At 47.3% G+C, this 25,467-nt stretch overlaps 1 protein-coding gene across 1 annotated transcript; it reads right to left on the bottom strand.

The window, feature by feature from the left end:
• Positions 1–365: 365 nt before the first annotated feature.
• On the bottom strand, positions 366–22,018 carry LOC115392391 (laminin subunit beta-1-like). The gene is made up of 12 exons (XM_030096981.1): positions 22,001–22,018; positions 21,738–21,845; positions 21,419–21,576; positions 3,635–3,819; positions 3,310–3,533; positions 3,002–3,211; positions 2,216–2,360; positions 1,907–2,114; positions 1,620–1,761; positions 1,124–1,300; positions 883–1,042; positions 366–630 (listed from the first exon to the last, which is right to left on the bottom strand). Exons 1-12 carry the CDS (start codon positions 22,016–22,018, stop codon positions 491–493), a joined length of 1,875 nt encoding a protein of 624 aa, XP_029952841.1. The 3' UTR covers positions 366–490.
• Positions 22,019–25,467: the final 3,449 nt, after the last annotated feature.

Genomic DNA, 25,467 nt, shown 5'->3' with positions numbered 1-25,467 from the left:
CTCCCGGCTAGTTACCCTGGTAACTCCCAGCTAGTTACCCTGCTAACTCCCGGCTAGTTACCCTGGTAACTCCCAGCTAGTTACCCTGCTAACTCCCAGCTAGTTACCAGGGTAACTCCCAGCTCGTTACCAGGGTAACTCCCAGCTAGTTACCAGGGTAACTCCCAGCTCGTTACCCTGCTAACTCCCAGCTAGTTACCCTGCTAACTCCCGGCTAGTTACCCCGGTAACTCCCGGTTAGAACCAGAGAAGAACACCTTCAGTTTCCTGGTTTCAGTGAGAGGCTGGTTTGAACTGGAGTGTTTCCTGGAGACCAGGTCAAAGGTCAACAGGAAGTAGAGTAAAGCAGGAGACGGACACTCGTCCAAACTTTATTCAAACAGGAGTGGCTGAAAGTGAACACTACGAACCAAATGTTTGACAGGTGGGGGCGGAGCCTTGGGCGGGGTCAGACCAGGCGGGTAGGGGCGGGGCCTCGGTGGGGGCGGGGTCAGAAGAGGCAGGTGGAGTACACCGTCACCTTGCGGCTGATGTCCTGCAGCAGCTGCTTCACCGCCGCCTCCAGCTGCTGCAGCTGCTCCGCCTTCTGCTCCAGAGTCTGCTGGTTCTCCTCGTACGACTTCTCCACATCTGCAGGGAGAACCGGCACTGTGAGGACAGAACGCCACGGCGGCGCCCGGAGAGAACGTCCGGAGAACGTAGGGCAGAACTTCACCACAACGTCCAGAGAACGTGCAGAGAACAACAAAAGAACGGCAGGAAAAAGAACATCTAAAGAACATTAAGAGAACCTTTAGAGAAGGTTGAAGAACCTCTGGAGAACCTGAAGGACCGCTGAACCCTGGAGAACCGGAGCGGGCCGGCGGCAGGACGTCTTCTCACCTCTCAGCTGCTGCAGCTGCTCTCCGGCCTGCAGCAGCAGCTTCTTGGCTTCCTGTTGCAGTGACTCCGCCCTCTTCTTGGCGTCGGCCACGCCCCCGGCCGTCTGGCCAATCAGGCGCTCCACGGCGGCGTACTTGTCCCTCAGGTCGGAGTCCAGGCCCTGAGAGCACGGAGACGCGGTGACCACGGGGAACCGGTCGGGCGTTCCCGCGGCGACGGCCGGTTCCCCGGCGGGACTCACCTTCTTCAGGTCTTCCGCCGCCTTGCCGACGGCCGCCGCCTCCCGATTGGTCAGCTGGGCGCTCCGCGTGGCGTTCAGAGCCCCGCCCTTCAGAAGCGTCACGTCCCGCTCCAGCCTCTGCAGCCTCTGGGTGGCGCTGTTCAGCTTCTCCTCCGCGTCCGCCGTCTCCGACTGCACCTGAACGCAACGCGGTGGGAGAGGCGTCAGTCCGGGGCCCACCTGGCGGCGGCGGCGGTGGCATCAAGCGGCGGCGTCAAGCGCAGCATAAAGCGGTAGCGGCGTCAAGCAGCGGTGGCAGTGGAGTGAAGTGGTGGTGGCAGCGGTGTCAAGTGGCCGTGTCAAGCGGCGGCGGCGGTGTCAAGTGGCCGTGTCAAGCGGCGGCGGCGGTGTCAAGTGGCCGTGTCAAGCGGCGGCGGCGGTGTCAAGCAGCGGCGGTGGCGTCCAGCGGCGGTGGTGGTGTTAATTGGCGGTGGCGGCGGCGGGAGGCGGGACTGACGGAGGACAGCAGGCCCTTGGTGTTCAGGATGTCGGCCTCCGCCTGCCGGACGGCGCCCCCTGCTGCCGTCTGAGCTCTCTGCACCGCAGCCAGAACCTCCTGGACCTGCTGAGCCGAGGCCCTGACTGCTGCTGCCTCCTCACTGCGCACACACACACACACACACACACACACACACACACACACACACACACACACACACACACACACACACACACACACACACACTGCTGATGACTGCTTTCTCAGGTGAGGACGGAGAGTCGGCCAATCAGAGGTGAGCTCACCTGGCCCGCCGGGCCTGGTCCAGCAGGTCCTCGGCTCTCTGGATGTCCCGGGCGCTCTGGTCCAGGACGGTCTCCACGTGTCCCAGCTGTCCCACCTTGATCCGGATCTCCCGGGTCAGGTTCTGCAGCTGAGCCGCCGACGTGGGGATCTGCAGGGCCAGGACCTCGCTGGACACCAGCTCGATGCTGTCCAGGTCCGCAGCGTCCTCTGGAGGACAGACGGGACATCAGGCACCCGTCCACCGGTCCAGATCCAGTCAACCCGGTGACCTGGCTGAACTTGGGGGGTCCCGGTCTTGGGGGACGTACGTGTGAGGAAGTCCCGGATCTGGCGGATCAGGTTCCGCAGCTCCTGGTTGCTCTGCTCCACCCGGGTCCGGGTTCTGTTGGTCTTCAGGAGGACGTCCTGGGCGCTCAGCTTGGCCTGGTCCGCCTGCAGCTTCGCCTCCGAGACCTGGACCCAGCAGAGGACCCTTCAGGACCCGGACCCAGACCCGGACCCAGACCTGGACCCAGACCCAGACCCGGACCCAGACCCAGACTCAGACCTGGACCCAGACCTGGCCCTAGACCTGGACCCAGACCTGGACCCAGACCTGGACCCAGACCCAGACCCGGACCCAGACCCGGACCCAGACCCAGACTCAGACCTGGACCCAGACCTGGCTCTAGACCTGGCCCCAGACCTGGACCCAGACCTGGCCCCAGACCCGGACCCGGACCCAGACCCGGCCCCAGACCTGCACCCAGACCCGGCCCCAGACCTGTCCCCAGACCTGTCCCCAGACCTGGACCCAGACCCGGCCCCAGACCTGGACCCAGACCCAGACTCAGACCTGGACCCAGACCTGGCTCTAGACCTGGCCCCAGACCCGGCCCTAGACCTGGCCCCAGACCCGGCCCCAGACCTGGACCCAGACCCGGCCCCAGACCCAGACCCGGACCCAGACCCGGACCCAGACCTGGACCCAGACCTGCACCCAGACCTGGCCCCAGACCGAATCCAGACCTGGCCCCAGACCTGGACCCAGACCTGGACCCAGACCAAACCCAGACCGAAGCCAGACCTGGACCCAGAACCGGACCCAGACTCACCATCCTGGACAGCTGGTCCACCTCCTCCATGGCGCTGAGGATCTGCTGCTGGGACTCCCGGGACCTCCTCCAGGCCTCGCTGGCTTTGGTCACGGCGCCGTCGCACCCGTCCCCTCCGCACCGGGCCAGACCCTCAGAGTCCACGCAGCCCAGACCCCCACAGGGGGACGAGGCGCACGGGTCCTGACCCTGGACCGCGCTGCCGCAGGTCTGCAGGCATGAGGGACAGGACGTCAGAGACTAATGCCAGGTCAGCTCACCTGGTGGCTGACCCCTGACCCCTGAGAGGTCCAGGTCCTGAAGCTCACCTGGTGGCTGACCCCTGACAGGTCCAGGGTCTGAAGCCGTCCCGCCAGGTCGTCCAGTTCCTGAGCGCGCTCAGAGTGTCTCCTCAGGAAGTCCTCCTGGGTCCGGTTCAGTCTGTCCTCCGTCAGTTTCCGTAGCGACGCCGACGTCTCCGCCGCCGAGGCGTTGGCTCGCGCCGCCGCCGCCGCTGACCGCAGGGAGTACTTCCTGATGCTGTCGGTCGCCCCTGGCAACGGCCGAGGACAAACAGTGAGACAACACACACACACACACACACACACACACACACACACACACACACACACACACACACACACACACACACACCTCTGACGTCGGAGTTCTTGACCAGCTCCAGCTGGTCCAGCAGCTCCTGAACCGTTCGCTCCAGCTTCTGGCCGTCGGACTTCAGGGAGTCCAGTTTGGTTTCTGCAGCAGAGTCCTGGTCCTGCACCTGGACCAGGGTCTGGTTGGTGTGGTTCAACCCCTGGCTCAGGGCTCCCATCAGGTCACTGAGGGACACAGACTGGTCACCAGAGATGGGAAGTAACGAAGTACTGTAACAAAGTACATTTTTTTGGTATCTGTACTTTACTGAGTATTTATTTTTTTGAGTACTTTTTACTTGTATTCACTACATTTTAACACAAGTATCTGTACTTTTTACCCCGTACATTTTCAAAACAGGCTCGTTACTTTTAATGCTGAAGAAGCGCTCTGCTGTCTGAACAGCCCCGTCTGCTCCGCTCCGTCTGTGTGTGTGTGTGTGTGTGTGTGTGTGTGTGTGTGTGTGTGTGTGTGTGTGTGTGTGTGTGTGTGTGTGTGTGTGTGTGTGTGTGTGTGTGTGTGTGTGTGAGCGCGCGGCGCAGATCGGCTCACAAGACGCCTCTCGGTAATCACGTCGCGCAACAAAGTCTCACAGTACTGTGTGCAAAGCGCTGGTCAATTTACGTTCACGTGCTGAGAAACAGTAAAACCCGGACATTTCCTTGAATTTAAAAAACCCGCCCGGACGCCCCGGACAGGACGTAAAAAGAGGACATGTCCGGGGAAAAGCGGACATATGGTCACCCTAGAACAGGCCACTGCCCCCCCCCCCCCCCCCCCCCCCCCCCCCCGCACCCCGCGACGACCAGTAAGCTTGCGAATATTACCGCCGCTGAAAGAGCAGAACTTAAACAGCTACATGAGGATGAAGGAAAGCTGTTCTGCAGAAGTTGCAACAAAGTCATCGATCACAGAAGAAATTCAACAATAAAGGAACACTTTGATATTAATGCCCGCGGAATATTAACTTTCATTTTCATTCACTTTTCTTTTTGTTTATTTGCTCTTAAGTTCACTTCATTCTGCAGATATGGCTGAAACACTTATTTACTGTCCACATGTACTTTGTGCTGCTGCCTGATTAAAAATATAAACTTGATTTGAGGAGGCGGGTCTACTTTCCATGATACCTGACATCAGTTTAGAAACTAATTTTTGGCCAAAGGCCAATTTTAACTAAGACCTGAGTTTGTAGTTTAACATTAAGGTCAGAGGACCTGATCAGATGTCTGATCACATAAATGTCCTTTAAATTCTGACAGTCTTATTAAAAAAAACATAGGTTTCTGTATCAGCACAAACCTGTTTGAAGATATATTCAACAATTTGCAATTTGTTTTCTCAAAAAATGGCAGATCTACAGCTCACAGTGCTGCACTTGCTGAGCCATGAGCTTGTAGATCCGTTACTTATGAAAGTGTAACGGTACAAGTGTTTAAAAGTGACACAGATCAAGTCCTAACAGGTTAATCGCCTTCAAATGAGCCACTGTATGATGTGAGGTTAAGAACTTAACCTCACAAATTGTAACCTCAAGGTTACAGTTGATTTTACAGACACGACTGGTAAAAAAAGAAATACTTTGTACTTTTACTCTAAAAGTACATTTCATAGCCTGTACTTTTTACTTTTTACTTGAGTAATTATTTCAATGAGTACTTTTACTTTTACCAAAGTCGTTTTTTTAACAAGTACTTGTACTTTTACTGAGTACAGAATAGGGCTGAACGATATGGGAAAAATTTCATATCTGGATATCCATGTCAGATATCTCGATATCGATATGATATATTACAATGGATTCAGTGAAAGTTCAGCATTTTTCAGAAAAATAAAAACATACAGGGCATGAAATTCGTCAAAATTTTAACAGGTCCTCTAAATTTTTTCAGCAGGTCCTCAGAACATTTTAACAGGTCCTCACAAGTTTTAACAGGTCCTTAATTTTCAATTTTGTAAAATGCTGATCAAAAACAGGATCCAACAATAATTTTAGAATTAACTGTTGTATTTTGTTGTGCTTGTTCAGTTCTGTTTCTATCTATCTGCTGCTCTGTGTCTGGGATGGTAGATCTTCTTATGCTATATGGCCCACCCTAAGTTGCAAATTTATAAAATGATTTTTATTTATTTTGCTGCAGGTATGCATGTTGCTAATTGCTGATTGAAGCATCCCAGCTTTGACAGGTTCCTTTGGTGGTGGCGGCACATTAACCCTAGAATCCATACCAGCACAAATCACATTTCATATCATGTAGTTGCTCCCAGTTTAAACTAAATATTTAGCTGAGATCCTGCTGATGGCTGTGAATGTTAGTGTAGATTCTGATTCTATTCAGGTCTTAATCTGACCAGGTTTTGTCTCTGTATGTATCAGACCCTGGAGGACCTCTCTCACTGATGTTCATTGATGTTGTTCTGCAGCTGTGACTTCCTCATTCAGGAGTGGAGAACTGTAGTATCGCAGTAAATCAATAACTGTTTCGGCAGATTTGCATATTTACAGGTACTACTGTTTACACCCACTGCTGTCATTGTGTTCTGAAGGATTTGTTGTTTGGAGTTCACAGCAGCGCCTGAATGCAGCAGTACCTCCTTCAGTCCAGCAGAGGGCGCGTTGTGGTTGTTAGATGCAGAGTGCAGCGTGAAGCACAGAGAAGAAGAATGCAAACATGGAATCCCAGAGTCACAAGGCGTGTTGGTTTTGATTGATTCATTAAAAGAGACGCAACGCAATTTCATGATAAAAAAAGCCAACAGGCGGTAAGGACCTGCTTATATGGACCTAAACCGGCGGAGACCCGATCTCAATTGGTCCCCGCCGCCATTTTATAGGGAATTTCGCGCCCTGATAATACAAAAGGATGTAAAAAAATGCAGTTTTTTTTATTAAAAAAAATGAGAACTCACTGACACTACCACCAAATTCGTTTGTGCAGATTCTGCAGCCGCCCTCTCTTCAGCTCTCATGTTGTTGTTTTGCTTCCTCTCCGCCTGTAGCACATGTGAGTGTGGTCTCCGTCTCCCTCCTGCCTCCCTCTGATGTTTCTCATTGGCTGCCATCAGCTGTCAACCAGTAAAGGAGGTTTGTGGTTGGCTGGCCTGACCTGTGCACGGCGAGCTGACATGCAGGGCGTCGAATTTGAGAAACTGATGTCCTGAATGTTCATATCCCGATATCGATATGACAACGATATATCGTTCAGCCCTATTCTGTACCATCTTTTTTTTACAGTCGAAATACATCCAAATTTTGGATGTTGACCTTCTTCTGAGGACTAAATACTTCGTCGCTTCCTCCTGCATGTGGCCTGTGTTCAGAGTGGACCTGAGAGCGGCCCCTCCCCTCCCCCCTCCTCTCTGCTGTGGAGGAGGGAGGGGGGCGGTGAGTGCCGAGCAGGAGGGAGGAAGAGAGTGCAGCTGTGCAGAGCATGGAGCAGCTTGCTGCTTTTACGAAGCAAAACAAAAGTTAATAATAATAATAATAAAAAAAATATTGCACATCCTGCAATGTGACTATTGCACATGTGCACATTGCGATGGCGATGTTCAAACGATATGTTGTGCAGGCCTATCCCTCATACTAACTTTGTTTCCTCGAGGAAGCTCCGTCTGTAATGGTGTACCTTTTTTGACCCCCCCCCCCCCCCCCGTTTTTTTCGCCCACATGTCAGGCGCCTGTAAGGGGCTGCTGGGGCAAACATGAAATTTCCCCTTGTGGAACTAATAAAGTCATCATTCATTCATTCATTCATTCTGAAAACCAGATGGAGTGGACCAGAATAACAACAGACAGACACGGTGACGCTACAGCACTTTCACCGCCATAGATCTACGCAGACAACAGAAAAAAACTTTGTACTATATCATATGTCAAACCGAAAGATTTATGGCCCCCAATAAACCACTCCCTTCGCCATTTGTCCACCATTTGTCCACCGTTTGTCCACCGCGCATTTGTCCACCCCCCCACCCCCCCCCCAAAACTTCCTCCCTTCTGAGGTCTTTTGAAGTTTTTACGATGTGTTAGGTGTTGACACATTTGAAGGGATGAGTAGGAGCCAGACAGACGGATAGAGGGGGGTGAATTTATATTGTACTTAAAGATGGCAGAGAAACGTGTCATGAAGAGGTTATATTACAAGCCGAGTCATCCTGGTAGTTTCGGTGGGGTAGAGCGGCTTCATAAAGCGGTTAAAGATGAGATGGGAAAGAAAGTTAGGGTGGAAGATGTGAAAGACTTTTTATCATCTCAAGACTCCTATACTCTGCATAAACCAGCTAGGATACATTTTCCAAGGAACAGAGTTTTTGTTACAAGACCTCTCAAACAGTTTCAGGCAGACCTTTGTGATATGCGGGCGTTAGCCGACGAAAATGATGGGTATAGTTATTTACTCACAGTCATAGACGTTTTTTCCAAATTAGCGTACGTGCGAGCTTTGAGAAAGAAGACTGCAGCCGAGGTGGTGTCTGCCTTTGAATCCGTCTTTCGTGAGAGCCAGACGCCTGAAAAACTACAGACTGATGCGGGAAGAGAATTTTTCAACAAAAGTTTTGAGATTCTGATGAGGAAACACAACATCATACATTTTGCCACAGCCAGTGATCTAAAAGCCTGCGTGGTTGAAAGATTTAACAGAACGTTAAAGACCAGAATGTGGAGATATTTCACTGCTAAGAACACGCGTGGATACGTGGAAGTCCTACCAGACTTAGTAAAAAGCTATAACAACACTCACCACAGCAGTGTAAAAACGCGCCCGGCTGATGTGACTAAGGGCCTTCAAGTGTTTCACAATCTGTACAGTACGCCTACACCACCAGACAAGAGAAAACAAAATAAAGGCAGGATTTAAGGAGGGCGATGTTGTCAGAATGTCCAAGTTGCGAGGGGCCTTCGATAAAAACATAAGAACAGAGTTTCACGGACGAAGTATTTACGGTGTCAGAATGCATTCCGCGTACTCCACCGGTATACAAACTCAAAGATGACGACGGCGAAGTGATCGAAGGTTCATTCTGTGAGCCGGAGCTGCAGAAAGTGAAAAAAAGACTCATTAACATTTTTCAATCATACAGTTTTCAAACAGTCTGTTAGATATTACATTTACTATAAACAGATACGTCTGGATGTCTGTAGCACTTTAGGTGGTTGTATGACCTTTCTAAAGCTCTCCAGAGGTGAACCTAAAAATTATGATCCAAACAAGAAACTCAGGTTTCATCTTAACACAGAAAGCAGATAATCAAAAGTGTTTCTATTTGTGACCTGAAGATAACCAAATCTGCTCCTAACTTGAAGTTTTAAGTTACTGCTCTCAAAACTTTGAAACATGTAGCGTCCTTTGTGATAAGCATCGTGTAATTTTCTCAACAGAAGGGAAGGTTTTTAAAAAGTGTATAAAATACAAAAAGTATAAATGAATCATAAAATCATTCAAAGACAGTCTCATTCTAAAATATTCAAAATAAAGCCACACAAACTTAATCAGGAAGCGTAGACACAGCCTTCAATAAAATCAGAATATCTGGTTAACAATTTTTATAAACTCAAATTCAATTTTCTGTATAAGAGACAACAATGATGTTGTCGATGTACGCCAAACAAAACCGAGTCAGCAGGTCATGTCAGCTCTGAAAGCTGCTGTCTCACAGCTGCAGCGTAGACGGTTGGACTGTCCAAAAAAACAAACAAACAACGTTCATCTTGTAAAGCGATATTGTTGTTCACAGAAGGTGAAACTAAACAAATCCAATGTATTCCTGTGTACAGCAGAATACAAATACACAAGTGTGTACCATTTCACTCTGGCTGGTATTGATACTAAGATAGCATTAACATCTGGTACAACCAGAGTTAAAGGAATGACGCTGACATTTATTTTTCCTCACATCCTGTGCAAATCTGTACTTCTTTGTTCCTGGTTTCAAAAATGGGGTTTATCGGTGTGGTGTTTGGAGACAGACATGACACTCCTCGTTTCAGCAATGATTGAACCGCTGGCCTGATCCCCAGTTCTTTTTCCATTGATAAGAGATACTGTTTAACACAAACAGGATATTTCACATAGTTAATTGTTGCTTGATAAGGTTCCACAGCCAGCAATCCTACATGATTTGCAATTACAGATTTTCTTCCCCTTTCTAACAAATCCACAGAAACATTACAAAAGAACAACATATGACAACCCCTTGTAAGAGCAGCATTTATATTAGAACGAAGAAAGAACGAAATAAAGTGCTGAGATTAAGGAACCAATATAAACATCAGCTCTACATTAGCTTTTCCTTTTGTTCCTGTAGCAATTTCTTTTCTGAACAGTCTGAACCAGCTGCACAAGAAAACAGAATTTCAACTCAATATACATTTTCTCACTCTTTTTGTACTCTGACAGACAGTAATGCGCGCAGCTTTACACACTCCGTACTGCAGTTTGCGCCGCTGTTTTAGGTGGTGTAAAGATTAGTTGTGCGTCAACTCTTGCCTGTATCTTGTTTAAAGCACTCCCTACATATAACGTGACTCTGTTGCTCGTCTGATACTTTAAAACTGAACCATCTCTGAATTACTGAGCCACTGCTTTTGTGTTTTACTGAATGGGATTTTTATTGGGGTGTTGTTTGGGACACATGGCACAATGACTCCTCGTTTCAGCAGTGATTGAACCACTGGTCTGATCACCATTGTTTTTCCTTGATAAGAGATACTGTTTAACAAACAGGATATTTTGCATAGTTAATTGTTGCTTGATAAGGTTCCATATCCAGCAGTCCTACATGATAGACAAACAATATTTGTGGACTTTCTACTAATTCATCCTTCTTCACTACTCTGTCTTAGAATGGTTTATCTACTGGTCTGCTTGACTGGATGCTAATGTTCTGATTCCCTCTATTGTGAACAGTCAAGTCACAACATCAACATTTAGCAAAGCAGAGGCTGCTTTCTGCCAAACAGGGAAATACTGTCCTACCGTCTGATGTATGTTTGGGATGTTTTACTGTTACTCACTCTGGAGCACAAATTCTATATAATCTTAATTTTGATAGCATATCTTTTCCTAATAATGAAAACATTTCTAAATCACAAACACATGTTGAAATTTCCAGCCATCTCTCTCGACCGGTAACAGTTTTGACAGCGGTTCTCTTGGTGGGACACCAGAAATGCTGACAGTCTGAACAGTGTCATTACTTCATGGACAGTATATCTCCTGTTGACGAGTACCAGAGAAAAATGCACCTACATTGATGAGAAACTTTTTGGTTTAATCTTTGGTATTTCTACCGCTGTATCTGAAACTTGTGCCTGAATAACCATCATCATTATTATTATTATTATTGTTATTATTTGATCACTGTCAGCGTACCAGTTCTGTCGGCCTCTTCATTGTGTAGAAGTTTTTCTCCACAGAAAGGAAACTGCTCTCTGTTGTGGTGTAATGTTTGTCTTTGGTACTTGTTGAGTTTTGGCCTTGATTCAACACTTGTGGCACTCCGGAGGGTCTAGCTACTTTAGCTTCGACTCTTTTTTTTTCCTTTGCTCACAGTCTCTGGTAATGGCATGCATCATTAAGGTTTCTTCCCCCTTGCCAGTGTTTGATCATGAGTATTATTATAATAACCTCGGCCCCTAAATCGTCGTTGATTTGGTCTCATCCTGTCTCGGCCTCATCCTCTGAAGCCTGGTTGTGTTGATACAAACGGTCTATACTCTCCCAGAGTTGTGTATTGTACAGCATGAATCTTAGCTTTTTTATTTTTTGTTTTGATTTGCAAACAATCCAGTTGCATCTAATTCTCTAGTCCTTTTTAGTAATCCCACAGGACTCATTGAAAACACGTCTGGGGCTGCTAATTCTTTAAAGTATCAGCATCCTGTGTTCCCACTCCATTAATGATCAGTGACACAAAGAAAGGTTCAGCTTTATGCGACACTTTTAATTTGACCTTTTCCTTCCAACATTGAAGAAATCTTTCTGCATATTCAGACACCTGTTCATCAGTCCGTTCTTACAGTGAAGTTCTCGTGTTATCACATCTGCTAAAGTAAGAAGCTTTTCCATAACTTTGTCATGTATCGTTCACCATAAAGTCCACTCATTAGAGAACAGGAATTCCAGAGTAGTTTTTCAGCATGATCTATTTGCACAGGGGGGTTACTGACTCCATCGTAAGAATAAAGATTGCTTCACTAAGGAGCAGGAATTGGTTGTAGTACAGGCCTGCAAGAATGCCCCGGAATACAACTGGCCCCCAAAAAACAGCAAAACGGGTCGATACTCAGATGCTTTAAAGAACATTCTGTGAGAAGACACGGAACGAGGGAATCTAATCTAACTTATTTCTTTCATCCGTTTGTCAACTTCTCTGATTGACCTGACCATACTAAATACACATCGGGAAAAAACTCTGTGGAAAACCACAAAAGCAAACAAATGGCTTCAGCACCTCTGCATGGTGAGGCTGTAAGGCCTTATTTGTACTCACTTCCAGAATCAGCACCTGTAGCGAGCTTCAAACACTCACAGCCAGACCGAGCGTCTCTACAGGCCTGATGTGCTTCTCACCTCCAGAGAATCATCGTCAGCGTCCAAGTTCCTTCAACTTCCTTAAATCAGACACAAAATACGCGTCTCTGCTTTCTTCACCTGGACAGGACGCCTGACTGTCAAATGACTTCCTCAGATCAGAACACACACACACACACACACACACACACACACACACACACACACACACACTTACGGTTGGGTCGTAAATGGTTCGTCAGATGAGGGCAGGTGGATGAAGGGGGGTCGAATGCTTTTTTCAACCACCGTTTGTCAGTCATGTTATTTCAGAAACACTGAAAGAAAACCAGATTCTTTTTTTTGTTGTTGTTTTATTTAAAAAAAACAAAACAAAAAAAACACGCACAAAGCAAAATTTCTACCTGGCAGGAGGGAAGAAGGAATGGTCGGACATGAAACTGAAAAGGTACAAGAACACACAACTTAAAGTTTCTTTAAAATTAAGAATAGTATGCCCAGCTACAAAGAAATGATGACATGCAAAACTAAAAATATGGATTAGATGGAAAAAAAAAACAATACAGAACACATCAGGACAGCTCCAGGCCTGCCTCAGTTCTCATTCCAGCATTCTTTCACAATTCCAAGCTCACCAATTTTCACAACATCCAGCCCGATCAGATTGTCGTACACATCTGCAAAAGTTTCCACAAACTTTTCTTTGGATCTCATCTCTCTCAGCAAAGTCTCTGCCACAGTTTTGACTCGCATATCGTCGATTTTAATGTTGCGTATGAATAACAAACATTGAATAGCAGGAATGAAACGGTCGGTACACAGTTTTTCCATCAGACGGCGAAAGTGGGTTTGATCGAAATATTCGTCCACCGGCTGTAAACAAGGATGCTGTTTCTCATTCGGATGTCTGATCTGACACCCGTAGCAAAGCTCTTCCCGGTACTTGTGAGTCACAATGTCCAGCAGATGGACGACCGCTGTTTTGACGGTTTTGATGATGGCCGAGGGCATCCAGCCGTCCAGCTCATCCTCGGATTCCTCAACCTCTGGAGTGTCAGGAGGCGAAGATGCTGCACTGTAAAAAAAGTCCGTAAAAAATACAGTAAAAAACTGTCAAATAGCAACAGCAAAGCACCGTCAATTCCAAAATTGTATATCACCGTAGTAAATACACTGAACTTCCGTAAATCAAGAAACAGTACATAACTCTAATTTTTACGGGTACAATATGTAAAAAGCACACCATTTTACTATAATTCTTTCAAAGAATTGTAAAATGAATGAGGAAATACCGTAAACAGATTTATGTTATACCTGTTATTTTTACAGCAAAATACTGTAAACAAATAACAGTTCTGTTCTGCAAAATTTACAGTTGCTAAAACAGCATACTGTAAAGTCCTCTACATTGTCACCGTAATTTTTACGGTGAATTTCTGGCAACCACAGCTGCCAGTATTTCACCATAAATTCTACAGATTTGTTCCTACAGTGTGATTCTGGCTCCACAAAATCCTCAGAGTCGGGGATTTGGGATTCATCCACTTGAAGGTCTCCGCCGTCATCGCTCACCTCCCTGCTTCGATCCTCATCATCTCCCAGGGACCCTGGATCCGGGTCACAGGTCTCGGGAATGGTGTACAGCGATCGAGAGGGACCCGGCTGAGAGTCAGGGTCCGGGGAAGCGGGTGAGATCAAATTCGACGATTCATCCGCGAACATGTTGATGGGGTACTCCACCAACGGAGTTCTGCTCCACAGCGGATCGATGAGGACGCGAGAGCTGGTTCTACGGATACTCCTGACGTTCTCCATATCTTCTTGATGTGGAATGATCGATCGCAGTCTTTATAATGTGTACAGGTGGCAGGAAGGTCCGTGGGGCGGGGTTAAGCAGAAAAACTGGTAGGATCGTGGACGTGGTGAACTAAAAGCTGGAGGATTGAATGGAGGCCGAAGGAAACAGGTTTTTTTTAACCGCGAGATCTTTCCAGTAGCAGCAGCTGCGAAAAAGTGAGCCGATTTTATCGTCCGGTCCTCCAAACCTTTCCTTCCATGCGACCAGCGGGACATTTAGCAGTGTATGGAATACGCCGCAGCTGGTATTAAAGGTCTCCAAAGAAAACTCCTCCGAGCCTTTTTTCCCTTCGTAGCAACAAATGCAGGCGCAAAAGCACATAGTGCCTGAAACACCCGCTCTGGACTGCCACGCAATGCTGTAAAGCACTTTTTTTTTTCCCAAGAAGGAGACCCTGTTTGTGCATCACCCTCCACGGACTCACGCTTCAGAGGTCGACCTGGTGTCAGCGCTGGATCGACGGGCCTCGCGCCACCTTCATCAGGGTTTGCCCGAAAATGTCGAACAATCATGTGATACAGTACACCCCAGTCGTTGGAGTTCAGCATCGCTATGGAAGGTACAGCTCCCTGCTTTTCACCCTCACCTCGCTGATAGAGGCAAAGCTCCCCCGTCGTATATTTGAACACGTAGCCCCATGCACCACGCCGCCCGTACGGTTTCAGCGGCCATTCTTCCTTCAACGATTCCAATGGACGGAGCTGGGTCCGAAGCAGGTGCATCACATGCTTCTTGGGCGCATTCGGGATGATCGGCGTCTCTTCGTACACCATGATCGGTGTGTCCCGGATGATCGGTATGTGAATTCTTTCCTGAGCCATTTTTTTTTTCTTCCAAAATCTGTATTTGTTAATTGGACTGATCCAACATGGGCTTGATGTATTTAATGACGCGTATAAATAGAGACCCTTCTATAGGGAGGGCGAGAGGAGGGCCCACAGGAATTCAGCGTTTTTATTTTTTCCTCCTTTCCCCCACCTCCACTGAGTCAGCATGGGGGAGGGTGTGTGTGTGTGTGTGTGTGTGTGTGTGTGTGTGTGTGTGTGTTCTGATCTGAGGAAGTCATTTGACAGTCAGGCGTCCTGTCCAGGTGAAGAAAGCAGAGACGCGTATTTTGTGTCTGATTTAAGGAAGTTGAAGGAACTTGGATGCTGACGATGATTCTCTGGAGGTGAGAAGCACATCAGGCCTGTAGAGACGCTCGGTCTGGCTGTGAGTGTTTGAAGCTCGCTACAGGTGCTGATTCTGGAAGTGAGTACAAATAAGGCCTTACAGCCTCACCATGCAGAGGTGCTGAAGCCATTTGTTTGCTTTTGTGGTTTTCCACAGAGTTTTTTCCCGATGTGTATTTAGTCTGGTCAGGTCAATCAGAGAAGTTGACAAACGGATGAAAGAGATAAGTTAGATTAGATTCCCTCGTTCCGTGTCTTCTCACAGAATGTTCTTTAAAGCATCTGAGTATCGACCCGTGTTGCTGTTTTGTGGGGTCAGTCTTGCAGGCCTATACTACAGCCATTTCCTGCTCCTTAGTGAAGCAATCTTTATTCTTACGATGGAGTCAGTAACCCCCCTGTGCAAATAGATCATGCTGAAAAACTACTCTGGAATTCCTGTTCTCAAATGAGTGGACTTTATGGTGAACGATACATGACAAAGTTATGGAAAAGCTTCTTACTTTAGCAGATGTGATAACACGAGAACTTCACTGTAAGAACGGACTGATGAACAGGTGTCTGAATATGCAGAAAGATTTCTTAAATGTTGGAAAGAAAAGGTCAAATTAAAAGTGTCGCATAAAGCTGAACCTTTCTTTGTGTCACTGATCATTAATGGACTGGGAACACAGGATGCTGATACTTTAAAGAATTAGCAGCCCCAGACGTGTTTCAATGAGTCCTGTGGGATTACTAAAAAGGACTAGAGAATTAGATGCAACTGGATTGTTTGCAAATCAAAACAAAAAATAAAAAAAGCTAAGATTCATGCTGTACAATACACAACTCTGGGAGAGTATAGACCGTTTGTATCAACACAACCAGGCTTCAGAGGATGAGGCCGAGACAGGATGAGACCAAATCAACGACGATTTAGGGGCCGAGGTTATTATAATAATACTCATGATCAAACACTGGCAAGGGGGAAGAAACCTTAATGATGCATGCCATTACCAGAGACTGTGAGCAAAGGAAAAAAAAAGAGTCGAAGCTAAAGTAGCTAGACCCTCCGGAGTGCCACAAGTGTTGAATCAAGGCCAAAACTCAACAAGTACCAAAGACAAACATTACACCACAACAGAGAGCAGTTTCCTTTCTGTGGAGAAAAACTTCTACACAATGAAGAGGCCGACAGAACTGGTACGCTGACAGTGATCAAATAATAATAATAATAATGATGATGGTTATTCAGGCACAAGTTTCAGATACAGCGGTAGAAATACCAAAGATTAAACCAAAAAGTTTCTCATCAATGTAGGTGCATTTTTCTCTGGTACTCGTCAACAGGAGATATACTGTCCATGAAGTAATGACACTGTTCAGACTGTCAGCATTTCTGGTGTCCCACCAAGAGAACCGCTGTCAAAACTGTTACCGGTCGAGAGAGATGGCTGGAAATTTCAACATGTGTTTGTGATTTAGAAATGTTTTCATTATTAGGAAAAAGATATGCTATCAAAATTAAGATTATATAGAATTTGTGCTCCAGAGTGAGTAACAGTAAAACATCCCAAACATACATCAGACGGTAGGACAGTATTTCCCTGTTGGCAGAAAGCAGCCTCTGCTTTGCTAAATGTTGATGTTGTGACCTGACTGTTCACAATAGAGGGAATCAGAACATTAGCATCCAGTCAAGCAGACCAGTAGATAAACCATTCTAAGACAGAGTAGTGAAGAAGGATGAATTAGTAGAAAGTCCACAAATATTGTTTGTCTATCATGTAGGACTGCTGGATATGGAACCTTATCAAGCAACAATTAACTATGCAAAATATCCTGTTTGTTAAACAGTATCTCTTATCAAAGGAAAAACAAATGGTGATCAGACCAGTGGTTCAATCACTGCTGAAACGAGGAGTCATTGTGCCATGTGTCCCAAACAACACCCCAATAAAAATCCCATTCAGTAAAACACAAAAGCAGTGGCTCAGTAATTCAGAGATGGTTCAGTTTTAAAGTATCAGACGAGCAACAGAGTCACGTTATATGTAGGGAGTGCTATAAACAACATACAGGCAAGAGTTGACGCACAACTAATCTTTACACCACCTAAAACAGCGGCGCAAACTGCAGTACGGAGTGTGTAAAGCTGCGCGCATTACTGTCTGTCAGAGTACAAAAAGAGTGAGAAAATGTATATTGAGTTGAAATTCTGTTTTCTTGTGCAGCTGGTTCAGACTGTTCAGAAAAGAAATTGCTACAGGAACAAAAGGAAAAGCTAATGTAGAGCTGATGTTTATATTTGTTCCTTAATCTCAGCACTTTATTTCGTTCTTTCTTCGTTCTAATATAAATGCTGCTCTTACAAGGGGTTGTCATATTTTGTTCTTTTGTAATGTTTCTGTGGATTTGTTAGAAAGGGGAAGAAAATCTGTAATTGCAAGTCATGTAGGATTGCTGGCTGTGGAACCTTATCAAGCAACAATTAACTATGTGAAATATCCTGTTTGTGTTAAACAGTATCTCTTATCAATGGAAAAAGAACTGGGGATCAGGCCAGCGGTTCAATCATTGCTGAAATGAGGAGTGTCATGTCTGTCTCCAAACACCACACCGATAAACCCCATTTTTGAAACCAGGAACAAAGAAGTACAGATTTGCACAGGATGTGAGGAAAAATAAATGTCAGCGTCATTCCTTTAACTCTGGTTGTACCAGATGTTAATGCTATCTTAGTATCAATACCAGCCAGAGTGAAATGGTACACACTTGTGTATTTGTATTCTGCTGTACACAGGAATACATTGGATTTGTTTAGTTTCACCTTCTGTGAACAACAATATCGCTTTACAAGATGAACGTTGTTTGTTTGTTTTTTTGGACAGTCCAACCGTCTACGCTGCAGCTGTGAGACAGCAGCTTTCAGAGCTGACATGACCTGCTGACTCGGTTTTGTTTGGCGTACATCGACAACATCATTATTGTCTCTTATACAGAAAACTGAATTTGAGTTTATAAAAATTGTTAACCAGATATTCTGATTTTATTGAAGGCTGTGTCTACGCTTCCTGATTAAGTTTGTGTGGCTTTATTTTGAATATTTTAGAATGAGACTGTCTTTGAATGATTTTATGATTCATTTATACTTTTTGTATTTTATACACTTTTTAAAAACCTTCCCTTCTGTTGAGAAAATTACACGATGCTTATCACAAAGGACGCTACATGTTTCAAAGTTTTGAGAGCAGTAACTTAAAACTTCAAGTTAGGAGCAGATTTGGTTATCTTCAGGTCACAAATAGAAACACTTTTGATTATCTGCTTTCTGTGTTAAGATGAAACCTGAGTTTCTTGTTTGGATCATAATTTTTAGGTTCACCTCTGGAGAGCTTTAGAAAGGTCATACAACCACCTAAAGTGCTACAGACATCCAGACGTATCTGTTTATAGTAAATGTAATATCTAACAGACTGTTTGAAAACTGTATGATTGAAAAATGTTAATGAGTCTTTTTTTCACTTTCTGCAGCTCCGGCTCACAGAATGAACCTTCGATCGCTTCGCCGTCGTCATCTTTGAGTTTGTATACCGGTGGAGTACGCGGAATGCATTCTGACACCGTAAATACTTCGTCCGTGAAACTCTGTTCTTATGTTTTTATCGAAGGCCCCTCGCAACTTGGACATTCTGACAACATCGCCCTCCTTAAATCCTGCCTTTATTTTGTTTTCTCTTGTCTGGTGGTGTAGGCGTACTGTACAGATTGTGAAACACTCGAAGGCCCTTAGTCACATCAGCCGGGCACATTTTTACACTGCTGTGGTGAGTGTTATTATAGCTTTTTACTAAGTCTGGTAGGACTTCCACGTATCCACGCGTGTTCTTAGCAGTGAAATATCTCCACATTCTGGTCTTTAACGTTCTGTTAAATCTTTCAACCACGCAGGCTTTTAGATCACTGTCTGTGGCAAAATGTATGATGTTGTGTTTCCTCATCAGAATCTCAAAACTTTTGTTGAAAAATTCTCTTCCTGCATCAGTCTGTAGTTTTTCAGGCGTCTGGCTCTCACGAAAGACGGATTCAAAGGCAGACACCACCTCGGCTGCAGTCTTCTTTCTCAAAGCTCGCACGTACGCTAATTTGGAAAAAACGTCTATGACTGTGAGTAAATAACTATACCCATCATTTTCGTCGGCTAACGCCCGCATATCACAAAGGTCTGCCTGAAACTGTTTGAGAGGTCTTGTAACAAAAACTCTGTTCCTTGGAAAATGTATCCTAGCTGGTTTATGCAGAGTATAGGTGTCTTGAGATGATAAAAAGTCTTTCACATCTTCCACCCTAACTTTCTTTCCCATCTCATCTTTAACCGCTTTATGAAGCCGCTCTACCCCACCGAAACTACCAGGATGACTCGGCTTGTAATATAACCTCTTCATGACACGTTTCTCTGCCATCTTTAAGTACAATATAAATTCACCCCCTCTAACCATCTGTCTGGCTCCTACTCATCCCTTCAAATGTGTCAACACCTAACACATCGTAAAAACTTCAAAAGACCTCAGAAGGGAGGAAGTTTGGGGGGGGGGGGGGGGGGGGGGTGGACAAATGCGCGGTGGACAAACGGTGGACAAATGGTGGACAAATGGCGAAGGGAGTGGTTTATTGGGGGCCATAAATCTTTCGGTTTGACATATGATATAGTACAAAGTTTTTTAACAGACGCCACCTCGGAGCAGCTTCCTGTTCTGCTGCTGTTTGAATCAACAACCGGCGCTGCCGTGGATTCTGCCTCCTGCTGCTGCAGAGACTCAGACTCCAGAGCTTCAGTCGGAGACCAGAACTCAGCATCACACCTGGGCTGTGTCCGAATGTGCACCCTATGCCCTAACCCCTCAATCACTACGTAGTGCACTACATAGTGTTGACTACGTAGTGCACTACATAGAGCCCTGAATCTGTTGGCGATTCGGACACTCAGCTCCCTACTTTCTCCCTCAGCGCTGATCACGTGACCCTCGGCCAGCACCATGGTAACTACACGCACCGGCTCGTTAAGACTTAATATTTTTTTTTAAATGTGCTCTTACTCTGCATTTTACTTTCCTCATCATGTTTCTAATCATTGAAGAATAAATAAAATATATTAAATTATATTAATACGTTATGTTCTTTGATGTTTGCGCCACTCACCTGCTGCGGGAGTCTCGTCCACCAGCGAAATGACCCCCACTGTCAAGTTTTCTGTTTTTGTGCACTTTAATTCAACTTTTACTGGCCAAAATGGCACAAATAAAGGAGAGGAAACGACTGAGAAGCCTTGAGGAGACGACGGCGAGTGACAGTGGCTCTCATCGCTCTCACCACGTAAGAACATAACGCTCGTTAATTCCCTTTTATTGCAATTTTCACGCCATCTGCTGGGGAAAGTTAGCTAAAGGTATTATAGTCCTAATTTTTAATTGATTGCTTTTAAGCATTGGCAAATTAATCTCATTTTTCAATGGGAATCACTGCAGGACTTGATCTTGTCCATATACCATTTCAGCTATTTACAGGAACTACCCAAAAACCAGCTATTCAACATGTTAACACTTTTTGTAAGTCCATTTGATATGAGCTGAATGCTACAATAATTGGCAAACTAAATGAAATGACCATATACTTAAGGAAAACAAGTTTTTCATTGGCAACATCCTTTCTGACTCACTGTGTTAACTGTATTGCATAATTATGATAACAGGAATACATATGGGAAGGAATAAATCCTCTGAAAATCCAGATTACAACCTGTGAATAAAGCATTTACCCTTAATAACATGAGAAGTCACCAACCTTGTGTTTTAGTTTTCATTAAGGCAACAACAAAAAGACATACAATAATATTGAAGTGCAAAAGATAAACCTACAAAACAAGAATACAGAACCACTTTCCACAGCTTTAAACTCCCAGAAATGCTACCATGAGAAGTTGCATTTTCAGGAGCTTAAAGCTGTGCAAAGTGGTTCTAGATTAGTCACACAAACAAACTAACCGACCTGTTTTTTCCCCCCCAGACACCACCGGCACTGTATTGTGTGGTCAACAGGAAGGTTCCCCTGTTGGCCGGGTACTTCGATGTCCACTCAGAACTCCGGCCAGACTTCCGGCTACACCGCACCACCATCTCCAGTGCTGGGGGAGCACCTGGACACCCTGGTGTTCTTCTTCTGGCTGGCCAGTGGAACCTCCTACCGGGTGGTAGCGTGGGCCTCTGACGTCCCCCGGTCTGCGATGTTGTGCACTGGGTGGCAGACCAGATCCTGAGGATACGGAGGCGCCTGATCTCCTTTCCTCCCGCAGAAGAGCTGGAAGAGATCTCTGCTGGTTTCCAGCAGTTGGCTGATCTGCCTCTTTTCGGAGGGTCGTGGGGGATATAGACGGCTGCCCCGTCAGGATAAAGCCCCCTGCAGAACACGCACAGTTTTATTTTAACCACAAGATGTTCCACTCGGTGCAGTTTCAGGCGGTGTGTGATCACCGAGGAAGATTTCTAGACGTCTTTGCTGGTTACCCTGGCTCGGTCCACGACTCCCGTGTGTTGAGGAACAGCCCCATCTACACCGAGCAGCTGCATCCTCCCGCCGGCTTCGTCCTCCTCGGTGATGGGGGGTGCCTCCGCCTGTCACGGCCCATCACCGCCCTGACGCCGTGCAGGCAGCTTGTGAGGAATCCTGTTGAGGCCCGGTTCAACGGGGCCGGTCTGTGGTGGAGAGAGCGTTCGGAGTCATGAAGGCCAGGTGGCGGCCATATTAAGGCGTTGGAGGTTCAACCCACCTTTGCTGTGAAGGTCATCGCCTGCTGCGCTGTCCTGCACAACCTCTGCCTTCACCACGGGGACCTGCTGGAGCCGGAGCCGGAGACAGAGGCTGTCCACCAGGAGCCGGAGACAGAGGCTGTCCACCAGGAGCAGGACGACCAGGGCCAGCAGAGCGGGGAGTCACTGCAGGCAGCCATGGCAGCGGGGGTCAGGCATCAGGCACTGCTGGACCACGATTACTGACTCTACTGGTGTCATTTTGTTCATGTTTGTTCTAAAATAAATGTTAATATGTACAGCAACAGTTTAATATAATGTAAATAGTTTGTGTAAATAGTTCATTTAATTGTCTATCCTGAAACATAACTAATATATCATTTTTTCTTTAATAATCATCCTTGTTTTTATTTGATTTCTTTATTATGACATTGTTGATTTGGGAACTTTCAACTGTGAACTTAAATAACACACAAAACAAACTCAATTAATTTTGCCCACAATTTTTTCAAGCAGTTAACAGTCTCTCCTCTTCCCCCTTGACCTCTTGCCTGCAATCTCTATACAATCACACAACCACACAGTTTTATGCAATAGCACACGAATTGGCGTTAAAATAGTTATAGTTCCACAATCACATACAACCACGCAATATTCTGTAACAGAACACAAACGTGCACAATAGAAATAGTATAATAAGCTCACTCCCAGCCGGCGGCCGAGGCCAATCTCTTCCCACTGAAGAGGCTACTGCAGCACCGGAGCCGCACCAGCCGCTCCACGTCCTCGTCTGTCCCTTGAAAGACACAACACGTATATATCACACTCAGATATAAGCCCCTGGGTGTCACTACACCCGACATATTATCAGATGAACTGTTAATCATTAAGTATTTACGTTAGAAAACGCCGAAGATATCGATGCACTGTAGCTAACACAGGCTAAATATTAGCACCGGCGCTAACTTTCAACTTCACTGGGTCAAATATACGTTCAGTGGCCGAAACTTTACATATCTTTAACCTTTACCGTGTTCTAACTTATTCATGCCCAGCAAATTCACAACATTGTAATGAAATACTTACATTTATATGTCACAGCTCCGGCTCCCGGCTCACGCTGCTGCTGCGAGGCTGCTCTTACGTCATTTTGCTGGAGACTCGCAATGCACGATGGGTAATATCGAGCTCCCCGGGGCTCGGTATTCACTCCCCGGGACTCACTCCCCGGGCCCCCGGTCCTCACTCCCCGGGACTCACTCCCCGGGCCCCCGGTCCTCACTCACCGGGCCTCGCCGTCACCTCCCGGATCCTCCTTCCCGCCTCGCGCTCAAAGCCGCAGATCTCCACGAAGCTCCTCTCCATGGCGGCCGCCATCTTGTCCTCGTGAAGCTCCGTGTGCGCGCGCTGCGCGTTCGAACGACTTCTCCTTCTTCTTCTTCTGCTCCCTGATGTTGTTGTTCTTCTTCTGCTGTGTTGTTTCAGGGCCGCTTGCGCCCTAGTGGTCGCGTTGGCGCCCTCTGCTGGTCGTTACACTGCAGTGTCACACTGCGCACAGCCTCGCTTCAGGAAGCTTCTTCTGGGAGCTGAGCGGATGTCCTCCTCCTCCTCCTCCTCCTCCTCCTCCTCCTCTCCTTCATCCTGCCATCATTTTCCTTCTTTCTGGCCCATGTTTCCTTCAGTCCTGCTGGACGTTTCCTCAGGTGTTTGGTGCCGTTCAGGTCAAGCTGTCCTCCTGTCCTCAGTCTTCCAGTCGTCTCCTCGTCCCTCCCTCTGGATCCTGGATCCTGTAAAGCTGTCTTCCTCTTGTCTCTTTGTCCCACTGCAGCTGCTCCACCTAGACCACACAGACACACACCTCACTCTCCTCGCCGTCAGGACATTCTGCACCTTCATCTATCAGGTGCGATCATCATCAGCCACTCAGTTCTGGAACTCCTGTCTATTCATCTTTTGTGTTTCTCACATTTTTCTATCATATTGTACACGTGTCTGTCTTAAATTTAGATTTAAATTATATTTAATCATGTCTGTTATTTAATTATATCTGACCTAATTATATTAAAATAAATAAAAATAACAAAAATCTATTTAAATGATTTTTAATTTCTCTGTGTTGGGCTTTGTAAAGCTCCACATTTCTATTCTCTTTATATTTCTTCCTCTGTGCTGCTGGAACTCTGCAGTTTCCTCTTGTGGGACGAATGAAGGACTTTCAGTTCAATTTCATTTATTTCCGCCACATCGTGGATTTCGCTCCGACCTGGACAGTCTGATGGACGCGTCCGTCTGTCCTTTCCTCAGAACGTCTTTGGTCAACTGACCCGCTCTTTCCTGGTTCCAGCAGTCCCTCCTGGATTCGGGGATCAGAGCGGATCCTCACTGTAGTCCTTCCTCAGGTGGTCCGCTCAGACCTGGACCAGAACAGGAACCGCTGTGTTTTGTTATTGAACGTCACAGCAATGGCGGCGCCGCTGCTCCACGAACCTCGCCCCTACCGCCCCGCCGCTAAGGCGGAGAGGATCATGGCCGACCTGAGAGAAGACATCCGCCGGCTGTGGAATGAGCTCAGGGAGAAGGACGACCTGCTGGAGAAGACTCGGACGTTGACGATCGACCAATCTATGGTGATATCGTCATTAATGGCCGCCGCCGCCGCCTCGGCACCCTGCGCTCCTTCCTGCTCCACACCGGAGCACCGCTCCTGGGCTGAGGTGGTAGTGCGAGGCCACGAGCCTCGGCCCACCGCGGCTCCGCCTCCACTACCCCTCTCCAACCGCCGCCTCGCCCTGACGCAGCACGACGGCGACGACACGGCGGATGATGAAGGCCGGCGGTCTGCTGCGGCTGCTGCCGCACCCCCCGGGGGGCCCACAGCCCGCCGCCAGGATCTTAACAACCTGGAAACCACGCCGCCCGACGCCGCTCCGGTTTCCCGTCCTGCTGGGTCCCAGCCGCTCCGCCGCGGCCCCGGAGCTGGAGCGTGTCCCGCCGATCCCGGAGAAGCAGCAACCATCCCGGGCTTCGACCTCCGCGGCGCCGGAGGCTGATTATGGAGGCAGTGAGGAGGCATTCCGGGAGCCACTGCCGCCCCAGGGAGACCCGGGAACGAGGCTGCTGCCAGCGCCCCGCAGAGCGCTCCCCGGCCCAGGACACCCACGTCGCCGCCCCGCCCCCGCCTCGGCCTCTCTTCCCCCCGACTTCACTCATCATCGGCGCCAGCATCGTGCAGAATATTCGCTTCTTTAACGCCATCACACGGTGTTTTCCCGGCACCACCTTCCCCACCATCCTGGATAAACTCCCAGAGCTCCTCCGGTCCGCCCCTCCTCCGCTCGCCGGGTGATCGTTCACATCGGGTCCAACGACACGACGCGGCGACACTCCGAGCTCACCGGAAAGGATTTTAAGGAGCCTTTCAGTCTGCTACAAAGCTCCGGAGAAATGATCTCCATCAGCGGCCCCCTGCCAACGCTCTTCCGGGGTG

The sequence above is a fragment of the Salarias fasciatus genome, chromosome 7, assembly GCF_902148845.1.
Source record: "Salarias fasciatus chromosome 7, fSalaFa1.1, whole genome shotgun sequence".
NCBI lineage: Eukaryota > Metazoa > Chordata > Actinopteri > Blenniiformes > Blenniidae > Salarias > Salarias fasciatus.
The sequence above is the reverse complement of the archived record's forward strand: the minus strand, read 5'-3'. Positions and strand labels throughout refer to the sequence as shown.

Excerpts from the sequence above, each read along its gene's own strand:
- LOC115392391 (XM_030096981.1), bottom strand. Across the intron at positions 2,361-3,001 it reads TGGACCAGCTGTCCAGGATG|GTCTCGGAGGCGAAGCTGCA; the intron begins GTGAGTCTGGGT and ends TGCTGGGTCCAG. Across the intron at positions 631-882 it reads GCAGCTGCAGCAGCTGAGAG|ATGTGGAGAAGTCGTACGAG; the intron begins GTGAGAAGACGT and ends TTCTCCCTGCAG.